General features: G+C 34.7%; 1 protein-coding gene across 1 annotated transcript in view; it reads right to left on the bottom strand.

Annotated features, from left to right (window-relative positions):
- LOC114871424 (protein sickie) overlaps window positions 1–19118 on the bottom strand; it is a 189413-nt gene that overhangs the window by 155348 nt on the left and 14947 nt on the right. Inside the window, exon 2 of the mRNA XM_029177284.2 lies at window positions 18209–18304. Coding sequence (XP_029033117.1) covers window positions 18209–18274 — 66 coding nt within the window. The 5' untranslated portion in view covers window positions 18275–18304. The remainder of the gene's footprint in view (window positions 1–18208; window positions 18305–19118) is intronic.

Genomic DNA, 19118 nt, shown 5'->3' with positions numbered 1-19118 from the left:
ATCAATAATTATTTTGTAAAAAATCATATTACAGTAGACTCTTGTTATATTTCCACGGACAGAACAATTAAAGGAGCGAAAAATTCCAATAAGTTCTATCTACTCTATTCTAACAGTTGCTTTCGAGTAAAATAATTTCCCTTTTCAAACTGCAATCTTTTCATAATTACATAATTAAGCGCATCAATTGTACCAAAATTTAATTAATTATTTGTCTATTATGAAAATATTTACATCTATTGGCAATAAACAATTTCTTTCTAGACTTAATGATTTCATTTTTAATTTAAGATTTGAAATTAATCTGTTTCTAACTAAAAAATAGAATATCTCATTAAGATCAGATCTTAATTACTAATTAACAAAAGCAAACATCCAAAACATTGTAGTTCAAAGAAACAAATCAAATCTCAGTTTACAAGCACTTTCCTTTAAGTGTCCTTATAAAAAATGAAAAACCTGCATCTGAAAGAAAATAAATTTCCTTTCCTTACCTCTAAACTGTATCGAACTCAAATCTCGTATGGTATCCCGCGAAATTAATATCTTCGAAATGAAACGTAGGTCTTCGTACGAGATTGCTTTTTCTGAAGCAGAAAAAAAGAGCCCTTTGAAAAAATCTTGTCGAGTTCGGAAGGAATTCGAATATCCTTTTTAAGTGTCCCGAGCTCATCGACCACTTATTCCGCGTGGTTCACCACCCTTGATAGCGAAACCGCATGTAGGGGTTGTAACACGGTTAGATTTGTACCGTTCCAATGTTCCTCGACTTTCTTTTTCTTATATCGACCCCTTAGGTGAATCTTTTTCTTTTTCATCCCCTGTTTCGTACTCGAGAAATTTAATAGTAACGAAAGCTTCGTGCGGGAAGTAAAACGAGGAAACATTGACGAGTCACGAGAGCTTCCTGTCTGCGATGGATACCACTTTTTGTCCATACACATTCGAGATAATCACGAATATTGTACAGTACTGAGCATGGTAGGCTTCCATAGGAAAAATGGGGTTATTTCGGACACCCCCTTCCGTAAGCTTTCCGGGTTCCCGGATTCTTGACCCTTACCGTGAGCCACCCCTTCCATCCCTCCCCACAAGCGATCTCAAGGTAAATAATGTTTGGAAGGGAGGGTGTACCAATAATTAGTAAATTGGTACATATTGTCCTTGAAGAGTCCAATTATTTCTTTAATGAAAAAAGAAAATAGTAAAATTTCTTATTAAGGTGAGCTAGATCCCTTAGAAATTAAAAAATTTTGGGATTTCAAAATGAGGGGGTTTTAAAATTTTTCATTTTTCTAAGATTTTGCAATTGTAGAAAGTTGCAATATTAAAATTCTAGAAGTTTTAAAATTTTTTAATTGTGGAATTTTATACCTAATTACACCAATGATAATTTTCAACCCTTTTTGTTGAACAAAAATCCTCGTTACGCCAATGGATACAAAGTGTCGCCATCCGACGGTGGGACACGAGAACGCGAATGATCTTTCGACCCATTGATTGTGGGTACAAAAGTGTACCTGAAGGTAGTGAAAGCAGTCAAGGTTTCAACACCGACCATATAGCGCCCTCATGAATGAGAAGAACGCGCGCCTACACGCATACCACCAATACCACACACTACACTGGAGAAAGGAGGGTTGATCATAATTCCTTTGCACCACGTGGTTGCACACCCATGGGGCTTCCTTTACCCTCAGTATCGTGACTCACAAGATTTATAGCTTTCTACGTACTCCTAGTCCTTCCAATCTTTCGTCAATGCAGAGTACACGCTTTAGTGAAAGTTTCATTTTCGGATGAAATGTTAACACATCAGTTATCAGTCGTGAATGAAATGGATTTCCCGATGGAAATTTAAGTATCATCCCCATTAAATAGTATTTTAATTTTAAACAAATCTTATCTATTATTTCCATAATATTTCTATTATTCAAAGTCTAATAAAAATATTTTTAATTGGGTAATTAAAAACATTTCTAATAATTTCTATGGAAATTCAAATGTCACTCCCATTAAATAGTATTTTAATTTTAAACAAATCTAGTATTTCTGAAATATTTCTATTATTCAAAATCTAATACGAATTTTTCTAATTAGGCAACCAAAAGAATTTCTAATTATCCCTTAGGAAAATTCAATTCAAGTCAACATGTATCATTCACAAGCTCACTAATCATACTAATCCAAATAAATTTCCAAATCTTAAAACACCGAACATTTACCTGAGCTTGTCGTTTCTCACAAGGGCAATTCCTCAATTTTTCTAACTGCTCCTCTATCAAATAAAAAGCCGTGTATCGTTGACTCTCCGGAGACAATGGTGAATCTGGTGAACCAAAACCAGAGCTTTTGCTACTGCTCGTCTTGATAGATCCTTCCGAAGTATCCTTCGCACTATTCGATGTATCCTTCTGAGGTGATAAGGGCGACAAAGGTGAACCAATCCCCGAACTCTCCGAGCTGGAATTCACAATACCACGTCCCTTCGAGGAACACTTCTTTGTCTTTACTTTTGGAATTAGACTCTTCGACTTCGTCGAACCTCCAGGAATCTTTGTAACTTTTGACGTTTTTGATCTCCATTCGAAAGGATCTCGGGATAACTTCAAACCAAACTCCTTCTTCGTGTTTGATTTGAAATTCTTCTTCAAGGTCTTCTCGTTTGATCGAGAGGATAAATCAGCTGACTCTTCAACATTCGTGTCTTGAATTACACTTTTTACTTGAATTTCTGTAATGTCCATCGATTCTGAACTGCACGAATTAGAAGACGTTTCTTCGAGAGAATCGCATAGAGGAACTGTTTCTGTATCATGCGACGGATCCTTGAATTTTTTAGAATCTTCGTTGTTGCTCTCCTTTTTACGAGGGTTCGTAGGAGATCGAGGGTGCTCTAAACCGTTTCCATTATCCTTAATGGTGCCACCTTCCATTTCGTTCGGGCTCTGTTTGCTCGCAAGGAATTCTGAAACGATATTCTGGGATCGTTCGATTCGACCATCGTACGATTTCAAAAGCCTTAACCCATAACCGCCGATACAATCGTTCACTTCGTAATACTCCACGTTTTCGAAGCAATTATTCGAAATCGAAAGGGATGCGTTCAAGGAGGTGGGTCTTCTTTTTACTGTTCCAGTCTCGTGGCTCGGAGAATCCCAGTCCACGTGAAATGTTCTTCTTTTAGCTGACATATTAGTCATTTTTTTTTTCAAATTAATCGTATTTACATTTTAATGGAAATAAAAAATTTTGTGAATTGAGAAAACTGTAATTTTCTTTGCTTTAAATTATTAGTAATTATTTCAGTTTTATATTTATTGCATTTATGGCAATAGTAATGATTAGACTGTGGATATTCACGCAAATGCATAGTTTTATAAGAAATTGGTAATTTCTCACAAAAACACACTAAAATAAAGAAACTTATGTCACCTCCACTAAACTGAAAATTCTTACTGAATTCTCAAACATCACCAAATAACTTTCCATCACTTAAATAAATAAACAAAATCACGTAAACATAAATATAAAAGATTTTGTTTGAAAGGCGTCGAAGGAAATCACAAAGTTCGTTCGCGAATGAAAGCGATAAGCGTATTTTCAGGTTCTTGCACTCAAACAATAGATGCACTTGCCAAGGGTGCCCCGGGCAAACTGAAACCACCCTTGGGCGTTGGATCGCGCCACGAGCAAGTGTGTGTATATAGAAAAGTACAGGGGACCGTAGGCGCCTAGGTCAGCCCCCTATCATAGCTCTGGGGCTAAAAACTAATTACATTCGGCTACGGGGTTGGTGTATGATCGAACCATATTGCATCGAGCAACACTCATTCTTACCAATGTGGTATTAGCAGTTCCGCAGAACACGTCCAACGATTGACGAAGAATCTCAAACCATTGTTTCCCATTATCAATTATTTTAATAACTAGACTACGGAAATTTATGCAGTGAATATGCAGAATATCTGCAAGATATATGCAAAGTATATGCAAGATAAAATTATTGATGAATAAGCATTAGAAAATTTGTAATCAATGTAACATGAAGTCTGAATTTTAAAAAAATGTAACCAATTTTGTGTTGATATGGCTTAATAACATTTTTTCTTATTATACATATGATTAATTTCAACAAAATGCTCCACATTTATAAAAAAAAAAATAACTCACAATCTGAAGGGTTCAAATAGTGAATTAAGATAAATTATTTAAATACATTTCTTTGCTCTTGAAAAATCTTTCATAATCTTTATTTATAAGACTATAATTTGTAGAAGAAATTTTGGGTTCCTCAGACAGTGTATAAAAAATTGTTAAAAACCTATAAATAAATGAATCTATTGTTATCACCTTGGTCGGTGAGGGTAGGATATTATTTTATCAGTTGTTTTCTGTGATAATAGAAAGCTCTGGTTATCTGACAGGTTCGATCTCGGTGTTCTTCTAGTGGAATGCGAGCTGCTCATGAATAGCATTTGGATAAAATCTCATCGGTCTAGCCAATAGCCCGAACCGGGTCTTGAACGGAATCCCCCATACCATGAACCAGTTACCACAGGGCACATCAACCCCTGTTTTTCTCGACCATGAAAATAGAAGGGTGATACGAGCGTGCTTTGTGAGTTGTGTTAGTAAAATTTCGATAGGGTATAAACGCATACGTTCTTCTTGTTTAAGTTTTAAATCGCATCAATTTTTATTGATTTAGCATATTGAATATCGAATATTGAAAAATTAATTGCAAGTATCTTTGTTGATTTTATGATTGGAGAGAAAGGTTTGTTAATTTCCCTAGCGTAACAGCAATAATTTTGAATTGTGAAACATGATTCATACCAAGGATGAAATTCGATGGTCGTACTCCAGGGAAGAAACGAGCTTCCCCTTTGGAATCGAGTCCTCCCTGTGCCTTCGGGAAACAAACGATCCATGCCAAATTGGTCTTAAGTCATTGCTTTCGAGAAAACGCCAACCCTTCGTCGTAACGCAAAATTCTTTCCATTTTCTTCGCAAGTTTAATGAACTATTGTCTATATCAAAAAACTGAGCTATTATCTAAATTACAAACACTTGAGATGAGACGTTATGCGAATAATAATTAACTGCTATTGAAATATGAAAATAGATTTTGTGTGATGAATATAAGAAATTGATATTAATGCAAATGATTGTTTAAAAGCGTAGCTATTTAAATAATAAAATTTTTTATTTCGAATTTTGATTTTTAAAAAGAGAAACTGTTGTGTTTTTGAATGTTTATGTAAATGATATTGCTAAAAAAAGTAGACAAAGGAAAAAGCATCCAATAAAGGGTAGATAGTTTAATATATTATTTAATAATTCTTCAATTTTTTATTTCTAATAACTCAATTTTAAAAAGCAGCAATCCAAAATATTAATTAATATTTGTTACATCGTTTGATTATTTTTGCATTAAAAAATTACTACCAGTTTCTGGAAATATACTTTAAAAATAAACAACTATTTATTAAAAATAGGATAAAAGTTTTGTTAAAAAAAAATTCCAAAGATACAAGTCCTGAATAGCTACTACAAATTTAATTTGATCAAATTAAATAATGAAAACAGAACATCTCTTGATACCATTAAACTCGCGCTAATAATTTGAAATAGCAAAATAGGATTATTCAAAGCAATTATCACCTATATTTAATACATCCCGAAAATTCACGCCCCGGATTAACCTGGCCGAAGCATAAGAAAAATTTCGAATCCACTTGCGGGCTGACCACAAGCTCGTGTATTAACGAATGGGATTTCGCGGGTCGAAGCTTACAACTTATAATCCCAGCACATCCCGTTATAGGTTACCCGCTCGACTCGTCCCGAAGATTAAGCTTGCACCCCTCTGTTGCACCCTCGAATCGGCTTAAGCTGTGCGCGCGTGCACGCGTCATTTAGTCGACGCGTAAGCGCATAGAATATTATGCAATTCCGGCTAAAATATTGCCACGTTCGAACGAGTAAATAGTAAATTGAATCTGTGAACTGGACGAGTCTTGACAGAAACTCCAGCACCCTCTCTCTACGTGATTCGAATCGTATGTCAGGATGGGAAATGGAATAATTGGCCCGACAGGGTTTTAAACGTGAGACACGGGATTGTAATTGAAGGGCTAGCTGAAAGCTTTAATTAGGAAATTGTATAATAATATTTTGCAAAGTAGCTTTACTATAAAAATTGTACTGAAATTAGGTGAAATTTCAAGAGCTGTGATAATTAAGACATTAAATAGAGGGTATTGTCTAACGAAATTTTAAGTATTTTTGGTATAATATAAAATTCCAGAAAATATAATAATAAAAGTATAGAGGGCTACATCGAATTTTATATAATTAAATAATTAATGATAAAAGAGAATGATGTGAGGAAAGAAAAAGTTGAATAAAAAGAGAATCAAATCTAATTTGTTTGAAGCGATAAACTAGAAATGCGAATTGAATAAATAAATATAGAAAATTGAAACACTGCATTAATTAAATAAATTAGTGTTTAAAGCTAGAAATTAAATAATTTTCTAATAAAACCAAAGAAAGAAAGAATTTTATTGGTACAGACACAAAATAAGAAAAGAACCCTCTATTGTGCCGAAATGTCGAACATACATATTACAAGTTCATAGTTTATTAATTCCTTTTTTTTTTAATGGAGATATTATTGAATGTACGTTTACCAACCATCGTCAAATGCTCCCTAGGTAACCCATGCTCACGAAGAAGAAGAAGAAGAAGAAGAAAAAGAAGAAGGTTTGCTGATGTCGTGTACCAAGCTACCTCGAGAGATGGAGCGTCGAACGCGAGCGAAGGGTTGCGCTTGCGAGGGTAGCTCGAGCAGAGCTTACGCGCGCTCTGCTCCCACTATGGATTTGCCATTAATTCGAAGCCCGGTGAAACTTTTGTCCTAAACACGCGCACCCTCCACGTTCCAACTACCTGCGGCTTTCCGAAAAAGGAAAAAAGGACATCGCAAGATACCATCTGGCAGAAAGTAATTTTCACCAAACTGCTTCAAGAATCTGTACTTTCTTTATCAATAAAAACATACCGATGAAATTTTTTACGCGTAAAGTCATTTGAGAAAACTATGAATGGAATGATAACTCTAGGAGGTTATTTCACCACGTGGAAGATGTATCGGTAGACCGGGGATGTTCAAATCCATTAAGCGCGTAAAGGGTTCTTCTTCAACCTTAACTCATTAATTAAAAAGCCTGAATTAGCATGAATTAAAAAGCTAGCACAGAGATTGACATACTGACATATTCATCAACACCCCTTTACTATCTACATATGTTAGAACACAACTGTTGAATACTATAAGAGCCACTAATGACCAGGACTATAAATTTAATATAATTAATATTATATTAACCCTTAACTAGTGGAATGGTATCCAAGGAACAACACGAAATTTTTAAACAAATTTCCTTATTGTTTATCTATTTATATTTCATTTGTATTGAATAATTTCATAGAGGGATGCTTTTTTATACAGAACAGTTGAGGTATGTCAGAGCCTCAGGTGGCGGACCATGAAGAGAGCCTCAATTTTAATTTAATTTTAAAATTTCAAAGAATTTCAATCCTTTTGTTTAAAAATTATAAATTTAACTTTAGATTTTTGCAAGATCACGATTGATCCTTGCTTTACTGTTTAAGGGTTGAGGGTTTTATAGAACCCTATTGATACATCGATAAATAGTGATTTATTTCCCTAATCAAATCTGTGCTGTACAACAAGCAGACGAGCGAAGAGTAAACGTTGTTGTTTCATGGAACAACACGAAACGATGCACCCTCCACCCCCAGAAATATCACATTTTCACGTCGACAAAACGGCACGAAGCGAGGGGGTGGATTTTCCCACGTGGCCGTTAGATCATGCGCGTCCCAAGCCGGGAAAAGTTTTGTCGGTGAGCCGCGTTTATTGCGGCCGAGTATTACCTTGACTGGTGGAGATAGGGGAACGGAGAACGGCAGGTCGAGAATGAAGGCAGTGGAAACGCGGATCGACGTTGGAAAAGCGAAAGTTGACTTTAAAGTTTCAAGGGGAGAACGCTCTCCGCGTGCTTCTTCTACCATTTTTCCCTCGTTTCGCTATTTTCCATTTCGCGCGTACCCTTTCGCTTTCCTCTCTACGTGGTGGCCAGAGGAATCGTATTAATTCGATGGTCAGGGATTTTGCTATGTACCTTGAATATTTTAAATAAACTTACTCATTGTATTAATAATAATTAAATAAATTAGTGTCTGTCAAATGTTAATCAAATATTTTTTTTTTATAAAAACAAAGAAAAAACAATTTTGACGATGCTGATGCAGAATAAGAAAACAACCCCCTATTTTTCTATCACACTATTTCATCTAATTCCACGAAAACATGCTATCAACGCGAACATACGTATTATGTTCTTTATTTCACGAGCGTTTCAAAGGTATCGCATACTTCAACGTCCCGCAAAAAGACTAATTGTTTGAACAAGATTGCGCTCACGCGCGTGTACGTCGAAAGTCGAATTAATTAATCACGATTCTTAATTCCGTAGGGTGTTTATCTGCCGCTATAATATTCAATTTTTCATTCCGTGTTCTTCGACGGTCATTAACACGCGAACAAAGGGGAAAGGAAACACGAGTATTGAAGACTGGCTGGTTAAAATGAAACAAAATAGAAAACTATTCAATTTAACAATTATTAATTCATTTACACGTTTATCGATTGAACGATCAAGGAGAAAAACCGTTCAGAACTAATGAAAACTTGTTTCGTCGTTTTTAGCGATTACAGACACGTGTGAGTTATCGAATCTCCCTCGTCCTGAAAGGGACAGAAGGGCAAAAAATGGTCTGCATGCGAGTTCTCCAAAGTTTAGCAAAACGAGTATTAGTAGCGGTATGCGTGATACTATGTTACAAAATAAGGGTTGAGGGAGAAAGAAAAAGGGAAACAATGTTGGAAAAAATATTATTTCAAATAATAAATAATAAATAGTTATTTCATTTCAAATTATGCATCTAACTGTGAGAAATGACGTTTATTTGTTAGAATAAGTATCTGAAATATTATTTTATTATAGAAAGATCTGAATTCCTTGAAACCTTAAAACATGCTGATTAACACAAGTCACATTATTTTTCCTTTTTTAAACAACTATTTTTATTTAGAACTTGAAAATTAGAACAATAAATATCACTGATGGCATTAGAAAATAGCTACACTATTTTCCTTTTTAGTAAACTTGGATCTTATGTCATTTTCTGTATTTATCATTTGTTTTTAAAAATGCAGTTGAAGCACTTTTGCACCGAGGTCCTTATGTGATAAAAGACAATAATCAAAATTATTGTAATGGGCTAGAAACATCGAAACTAACGTAATAAGTAGCTGAAGGTAAGTGTCTGATCATCGATTGACTCGTACTACTTAGATTTCATATTCTTTGGCATAGCTACTAACTGGAATCTAAACATCTATGAAGATTGATTAGAAATAATAACTAATACACTTTTTTCCTGTTTTTATATGCTTGACACTTTAGAACTCACCAGTGATGTGAGTCCTAAAATTTAAAATTAACTCTCAGACGGCGGACCATGGAGAGAGCCTCAATTTTAATTTAATTTTGTATTCCATGTTATTTTAATTTTCTAAATTTTACACTGTTCCTTTAAAAATTATTCTCCCAATAAAGGGTTATTTTTTGTAAGTTTGTTCAAGGGTTAATATAACTAATTGTAATAATAACTATAACTAATAACATGAAATGACAAATTAAAATATTTGTACGCTGGTACAATTTCTAAATAAATTCCTAAATATTGAAAATGTTGGAAGAAAATTTTAATAATAATTATAGTACGCAAACCAAATTTAAAAATAAAACTTTAATCCATTACGACACAGCTTTCGAGATAAAAGACCATAGCAACTTTGTCGCACAGAAATACCATGATGAGGAGGAATACACGGATTCGCCATTACCTTACCTTTACCTATTACTTTTAATTAAAAATTATGACCAGTAGTATGTCCACGTAAAATCCGCACAATGCGTATGTTATTCTCTGATATTACGTTCCACGTTATAAATGCATCTATAGAATTTTCCGTACCACTCCAGTACCACAAAATAGAGGAAAAAATGAAAAGTATTGGTACGAATGTATAATTTAAAAAAAAAACTGAATACGAATATTACAAAATTTATGAAACTAATTAGCAGTGTTTTGAAAACTGTAAAAAGTATTGGCCCAAATGGATAATATTTATAAACAATTAGAATTACTTCGAAGATCAACAAAGAGAAACTGATAAATAAATGAACCTTTCGTGTTTTATTTAAAATATCGTAGAACTTTTTGAATAGGATTGTACATGAAAGCACAGGAAATCATTGCACGATAAAGATTAATAGACCAGGACAAGAATGATCTACCTGGAGTAGTGATTTAGTGACAGAAAAAGGTAAGATTCTCCGATACATTCCTAAGAAAATGATCTGGAGTCGAACAGCACGTGGAATCTTTCTTTCTTCTTTAACCCGCGATATTTCCCGGCATGCTCCAAAGAAGCGGCAGCGGGGCTTAGAATTTGAAACGGCCTGAGCCAGCCTACCAACCTACCCAGGGGTTGAAACGTTACAGCTGCTGTCACATAAATATCCTGAAACCCCCTGAATTCTAGAGGCACGGGTGCTCTACCACCCCCAAAGTCCTCGCAGAAAGTTGCAGAAACTCCAACGGTATTGATTCTCAATTCTTACGACAACGAAAGTGAGAATAAAATGGAAACAGCGATTGAAAGAAGGATAAAGGACTTTGGAAATTTTTAAAAATTTCAAATCGAATGCGTTTGATGTAAAACTAACAAAATTTTGTATAAATACAAATTTGATTCATATTTTTCTTGAAATTTAATCCTAAGTAAATGAAACTAAATTTCGTATATTGGAAGACTGATTTGAAAAATGAAGTGAAATATAGAATTATATTAAAATTGGGCCTCTCTCCATGGTCCGCCATTCGAAAGTTAATAATCGAGAAGCTGACTTTCATTTGCCCTGTGACATGAAACCGAGATAAGTTTATCCCAATTTCGTGTATTATGCATAATATTGTCATTTTAGGATATTACGCTAGTTGTAATAACATTAAAGTTGTAGGTGGTCGCGTGGCAATGCATAATAATGTCTCGTATGCGAGGGAAACTGGTGTAGAAGACTCGGTAGCATGTTCAGAACTTTCAAACCCCGTATAACTTTGCAGGGATTCGAGGGAAGAGTATCAAATTCAAAACACTCAAATTTTCATTGGTTAAGTTCAAGGAATAGATCATGCATCAAGAACATGCCTCATCTTTCAAAATTAAAGCACCTTTCGTTTGCACATCAAATGAGAAATTTTTGAAATATAAAAAAGTCTAACATGATTTGATAACATAAAAGTATTTTAAAATACCTAAATATTGACAAAAATTGCTATATAAATGTTTTAGAAATCGGTTTGATATAAGATGGTTGTTTACCAATTATAGAAAACAATGACTTATCGACACATCTATCAATCTAAAGCTTAAAATTTAATAAAAATAACTGCTTAAAGAAATGCATCAAATCAGAGAGCAATCAAACATTTACCTGTTATAGAGATATAAAATGAATGAATTTTCATTTACAAAGAATACGAGGATTAAAAAGGGACTTTTATACGTTCCCTTACAATTTTATCAGTTACTTAGCAATATCGAATTTCACAAGAGCCACACACAAGATTCTCGTGCATGATAGTTAGCCGTAACTTAACAGCTAGGTCGATCAGTTCAATTTCCTTCCTGTGTGCCCTATACCTCCGACCCTCGACTAAGGTAATACGATAACGAGTGACAGATCATTAGAGACACGGAGAGCCTTTGATCGAAATTCGATGGCTCCTAATGACAATAATATCCTAACACTATACATCCCCAGGCTGGTGTTCCGGTTTCGCGTGAGTATGTCTTACAATTATGCGTTTACCGTTAATTGCGATGATTTATGTGACGTTTAAAGAGGGAATAATTAATAAGTCACCAAAGGGTGCATGTGTAAACTGTTTCTCCCTAGTGTTGATACAGCAATTAATACTGACTTTTGATTTATGACTACCTTTATTCGCCTATCGCGATACCGAAACTTTCTTACTTTATCTCGACCTTGTATAGAATTGATATTCCACTCGATGGGAAAAAAATGCGTAGGGTTCTTGCGATTATTATTCCGCTTAGAATTTTATAAAGTTACGGTTGTGGAGTGTACTTTTCGCTGAGAACACTTTTCAAATTAATTCTTTTAAATTGGAGTTCATTAAATTGCTCGAAGATACACTTGAACATAATTAAAAATTATATTATTTTTTTCTAAATTGCTGTTTCTGTTCTCCTGTAAATTGCTAATTTTCAATATAATTCATTATAAGATTGAATCTAATATAAAAACAAAATTCGTTAAAATTTAATAACTAATCCAAGACTTAAAAGTAATAGTGACAGTAGTATAGGTAAACGAATATGAATACATAAACCTCCAGCACCGAATAACCCAAGAAAAATGTGATGATATACAAAAAGGAAACATCGAGGATACAATAATATTCAATATTTATGACGAAGGTAAGAAGTAATGGTGAAAGGTAAATGGAGAAAAAGTCGAGGCACGAAGAAGAAGAAAAGAAGGAGTTGCTCGCGGCACGTAAGGTCTACCCTTAATCGCGATGCGTGACAGGGGAGGTCTTACCAAACAACCCCGGTAATATTAATCTTCGATTAAAGGCTTATCGTGCCACGTGGCCATGAACGTGGAAAATTCGGTAACGCGAAAAACTTGGGGAGCCACCTTATCTTCGCATTCCTCGACTTCCCTACTTTTATGTACACAATTCAAAAAAACACCCCTGCAACATACCCAAGGCTAATAAAAATTTCTTGTGCCTATCTTTTAAAAAATCAACAGAATTTTACAAATACTTTGACGATTAAAATATTTGCACTGCAAGTACACGGGGTGTACACCCCTGTAAACATTAGCACATAAAAAGAAGATCAACAGATCCTAGAAAAATCCAAGTAGATTTGAAAGGAAAGACAAGTTAGTAGGAGATCAAGCAGCAATATTTCGAATCAGATTCCTCGATATCGATAATGGCAGCGATAAGCAGCCTCCCTCGCCTCGTGTGTACTCAATATGTTGCAAGGAACGCGAGTCGAGGGCAGAGAAGCTGAGATACCGAGGCAATTCCGGAACGATGGTTAGGTCGATCCTCGAATAGCTAATCGATGCCTGACCGCGCAAATACGCTTCAAGGGCGTTCACACGAGACAAGGTACGCACCCTCAAGTAGACTTTCTACCCTACGTTCTTCTCCCCCGTGCAATAACTTTTACGTCGACGCCCGCGAGATCTTACCAAGCGTGGATACGCTATCCGTAAACTGTTCCTTCCGGCGCGGTGTATACCGACGTAAAAGCGAGCAAACTTTCGGCTACTTAACTCGTCGTTTGGAAATTATCCGTCAGGAAGTTCAATCGTGCCGGTCCAGAAAGATAAATGAAATTAGTATTTCTATTTTTCCAATACAGAGATATTTTTTATTTTTGGATGTTCGATTGTATTTTTCTATTTATTCTTTAAGATTTCTAAGCAAAATAATGAAGTTAATAATAATTATTAAAAATGATATTTTATAAAAGAAAAAATTATATGGAAAAAATTTCATATGGAAATTCATGAGATTGCAAGGTAAAACAACTAAACCTTTTCCAAACTGTTTCCAGTAAATTTACCAAAAGAAGGCTCATACGAAGGAATGTTCCTAAAACACCATGGAATCTTGAAGGATCTCTAAGTTTCACGCTCGAAACGCGTTGTACGGGACGCGTGGTAAGATTCTGCACGCGTAAGCCAATTTAACGGCCTCTCACCCGTTCTGCAGTAGAGAATGCCCTCCTCGCTTTTGCTACGAGAGGTAGGCGTTGTATCTTTAATTATCTACGCAACGGAGGGACGGAGATGGGCCCGAGGGATTTTGGCAGCTACCAGGAGGGTTGCAAAATGGTATCATCTCATCCTCATGGCCGGGGCGTGGCTCTCTCGACACCCGAAATCTCTTCATCTTCGTCTATCTGACTTAACGTCCGAAAGAAGGGAAAACCACTGGCGGAAAAGCTTGGCCGTTTAGCGGCGGCTAAACCTCGCTAACAGGTTTACTCTTGGAAAAGAAAACGCTCGGAAAAACAGCTGATTGAAATCGTTTTCTATTTAATCCTTCGTAACCCTTTATTTTACTGTTGTAATCGAATCTGAATTAAGATTCGAAATGTCATTTATAAAATTAAGGATCCTGAAGGGAAATTTATAATCGGTTGATTGGTCATTCATTAATTAATTGTAGGTAAATGTGATTGTTTAACAATATTAAGCCATGAAAAGAAAGAAATTATATAAATCAAGAAACATGATTGGATTATACAAACCCTGAACAAAATAGAAAGTTTAACCCTCCGTTAGCGGACCATGGAGAGAGCCCCATTTTTAATGTAAGTAAACACAAACCAGAATAAAAAAAAAATTGTTCATGAAATAATGTAATAATATTTAAAAATAAATGTATTTACTCTATGAAAATATTAAATACCTTTACCTAATTATTCAAAAACTATTTGCAAATTATTCATAATTTTCTCATTAGCAATGTTCATAAAAAGATTGTTTTTTAACAGTATTCATAAACTGTACGTCAAGGACTACGCACCTTGAAGCAACTGTGCGAAAAACTAATCACCTGCTCACTAACACCTGTATTCGAGCAAACGAATGTAGAAACACGTATGCACACATGTAAGCATTATCGAATAGTAGGAGATTATTTACACAAGCGTTTGTTACGTTACGAGAAGGGCCCAAGAGTGAATGACCTCTTACTGTTTGATAGTGTTTGTATTTGCAAAAGCGTACATACAAGGAACTCTATGTATGTGTGAGCGGCTCTTTCTGATTGAACGTCAGCTGTTCGCTCAATCGCCTACGGGTTGAACAGAACTCCCCGGAAGTCGAACATCTGATTTATAGTCGGTCATATGTATTATGCAATGTACATACTTTAAAAACTAACAATAATTTGCAAATTGTAAAATTATAAAAGAGTTTTTACATGTAAAACTTTCTTAACCCTTTCGTAGACGGTGGAAATTATTTTTCTCACGAATTGAATGCAATTTTAAAGTACTTGCAAAAAACAGTACTAAAACAAATTGATTTTATTAAAATAGACTTAATTTAATTTAATACTCCTTATTGTTAGATTGAAATTTTTGCGGTCTCGCAAAAAAAAGTTACGTCCAAGAAAGGGTTAAAACTTAAATTAAAACTGAGTTTTTCTTCATGGTCCGCCAGACTTAAGAATTCATTAATGCTTAATGAAAATTTCATGGCTTTTTTTCCTATTTAAATTACTTTAAAATAATAATATTTTGTCTTTTTTCTTTTCGTTAATCAGTCTGTGGTAAGAATTACATAACCAATCTCTTTTTATTTTATTACAGGAAAAAACTAACACTGCCCTTATTTTCAAAATTAAACTTTACCTAATTTATGTTAATATTCAAACCAATCAACATAAAATCTTTTAACAATTCTCTTAAAATTCTCTGTATTTCGTTAAAGAATTTTCCGTAACAATAATAATAAATTCTCAATGATGGTACGATAAAAATGCACAAAGCATTTTAGCATTTTGTCATCCGAACGAGGCACACTTTAACTGCAAAACTCCTCGACACCCTGACGATGTCGGAAACAGGGGTTGGAAAAAAAAAGGAACGAACGTCCGGTGGTTGGTTCGAGTACGAAGTTCGGGCATTCGCGCGGAAAATTATCCATAGAACGAGGAGAGGAGGGAACAAGGTCGTATTCGGGTAGAGAGACCGCACCTACTCGCGAGATATTAATTAAGACAGTCATTAAGAAAAAGCGACGAGCCGGCGGTGCATTCACGTGGAAAATTATGCTTGGTAGCTTGGTTCTGTTATGGGGAATTTCCATCTCCTATACGTCTCCCCTTCTTTCGTCGTGTGCAGTTAGAAAGCAATAAAGGTCCTAACATCCTGTAACCGCGTGGCGTATGTGACCCGGCGATTATAACCCGTTGACTTATGATTTTCTATTTTCAATAAACATTCACTTTAGAAGTGGCTACCTCAGTGGTGTGATTATAATTGCTCGATGGGGGGTTTAAAAATTTTTTCATCCTACTTTACTAGCATCATGATATTTTCATTTCTGTTTAGTTCCAACAACATTATCAGAATGTTTATTATATTTTATTAAAAGACGACTTTTTGATTTATTAAATATGGGAGGGGGAAGTCAGAAGGGTCAGCTGATCTTTTTTAATTGTACTACTTTATGATTCTTTACAAAATAACACATTTTTAATTTTTTTTTTTACTGGTATTTTAGAAATTAAATGGAAATTTGGAAAAAGGTATAAACATAGGACATTTTTTATCAGTGAAATACAGGCACGCAGATACTTTTTGCGGAATTCTATGGAGGATTAAAACCACCTGGACTTCGGATTAACGTAAAGGGAAAGGGTGAAATTGTAGTTAACGGGCTGACATTATCGCGAAAGAATATCCCTCTGTTAATTGCGTTACAGGTGTAGGAAAGAAGAAATGTAATTTCAGTAAATTCTACTTTCTCCGGGTAAATGACGAGCGGAAACTAAATGTTGTGCTTTGAAATTAAATGAACATGCACAATTGCGTGAGGAACCTAGTAATCAATGTTTGTAGAAAATTGATTAATTAGGTAATTATCTCTTGAAGTACAAATTAACGTGTGATATCTGAAATCTAAATATTTGTAACAATATCTTTACTGTCTATACTTTAATTAAAATCATTGGAGTAATTAAATAGGGACCAGGATTCTAAAATTGTTAGATTCCAAAATTCTGGAATTTTAAAACTTCAGATTTCCTACATTTAAACAATTTAATACAAAAATTACTTATGCTCAAAATGTTAAATATCCTACATGTCGGAATTCCAAAATTCAATCATCAATATCATTAAAAAAGAATCAACATTCCTGCAAAAAAATAATTGCAGAACAATTTAATGGTCAGTAAAATACGACAAATAAATGTTCAATTATTTGATGTTATTGCAGCTGCAGCCATAACGTCCGGGTATAGGAAGAATGGAATTCCATTGTCACGCGTGCAATTACAAGCGCGAAATTGTGTACTCTTTTCCCCCAAGTCACCCTAAAACCAGAATTCAGAGTACGCAGGAAGTAATACAAGGTCGTGTACATCCAAACACGTATAGGATTAACCCCAATGATGAATGGGAAGAGGAGTGAATTGTAGTCAACGTTAGTGAAGGTATCACCGAGGAGTGCTCGTGTTAATTACGTTGAGCTTACCGAGGAAAACGAATGCAATTTATGTGGAACAGTATTGTTTCCTGTTATGAAATTTTCTGAACTCAAATATGTTCTTTTTTAGATAATTGCATTTTTGAAATTTACAGATCAAATTAGACACATGACTACAAATCGCCAGTGCAGTATTGTAGTAATTAACTTTGCTAATTAAGTTACCACAGGTTACTATAACGCCTAATACAAAAATACATTAGATTTACAAATTAATTCAGTGCCTTTTCTTTATTTTAATTGAGAATATATTTTTAAAAAGTCATAGTAATTTCAATTATTAAAGTAATTTTCAAATTTAAAATAATGATTAACCCTCTGAAAGATGGACCATAGAGAGAGCCATGGATAGAATTCATTTTAAATTAATACCCTATACATTTTGTAAGTTTGGATCACGATTGACCCAGATCTAGCTAATCAATCGTTAAGACGTTGCAGTGCTAAATTGCTAACCCTTTATAAGCTGACAGTAACTAAAAATTAATACACTACACTCTCGTTATATTGCCACGAAAGCAATTTAATATTTACACGGATTTTGAAACATTCTTGTGTCACTCTTCCATTTTCATATTCTGCTAAAAATCTTCCCTTTCCCCACTAAATGAGGACTTGGAAGTTAGAAAAATTCTCCGCTCCTGCAGCCCTATCCGCAGCAATGTAACGAGAGTCTACTGGAGGTCAATATTAACATATTCCCTTACCTTGACGGTCTCCTGAGGGGAGTACCTCGCAGGGCGTTGGGCTTGAGCCTGTGCCTGCAGGCTCATCGCTGTACCATATCTGCTATACCAAAAACTCTAGAAACAAAGAAAATTCACATACACTTTAAACAGTATATTAAAAGAACAATATAAATATATTAGGAACAGTGTGAAGATCAAAATTTTTTGAGGGTGAAATTCGTTTGAAAATTTTGTTTCCATATTGAAACAAAATTCCAAGTTTTGTATGAATTTTAAACAAATAAAAGTGATAACGAATAATTTATTTAGTGTTTTCAGAAATATAAATTTTAAGAAGATTCTCCTCTAAAATTTATCATTTCCAAGCAGCAATATCTGAAATTTTTTAATAAATACGTTTTCTTTTATATCACATAAAATACACGAACTAAAGTTTTTATTTTATTACACAACTCGGTATAGAAAAATTTAGCGTCCAAAACTAAGATCCTCGGTTAATAACTTCGATAACCTTGTAGAAAAGCATAAAGAGAAGGGATTGTTACAGAAGATCTGGATAAAGTTCGAGCTTGAACAAGAACCGGAGCAAAGGGAAGCACAGAGGGTGCGTGGTTTGCTGGTTGGCCTGTCAATACGAAGAGCTACGTGACCCAGGTACCAAATGACACATCCGGTCGAAGGGACGAACTTTCTCGTCCTTTTCGACAACCATCTTGTTTTTCCTACATTCTTCTAGAGCGAGTACCTACTGAATTGTTCGATATTTCGCCTAGCCGATTGATTGTATCAAAGGAGAAATTAAATTAAAATTATGCCTCTCTCCATGGTCCGCCATCCGAAGATTAAAATTAATTTGTACAGCTAATAAAATAATGAAATCACTGCTGTGATCTAAAACTTTATTATCGTTTAACACTTTGATTAACAC

This window comes from Osmia bicornis, chromosome 12 (genome assembly GCF_907164935.1).
Source record: "Osmia bicornis bicornis chromosome 12, iOsmBic2.1, whole genome shotgun sequence".
NCBI lineage: Eukaryota > Metazoa > Arthropoda > Insecta > Hymenoptera > Megachilidae > Osmia > Osmia bicornis.
The sequence above is the reverse complement of the archived record's forward strand: the minus strand, read 5'-3'. Positions and strand labels throughout refer to the sequence as shown.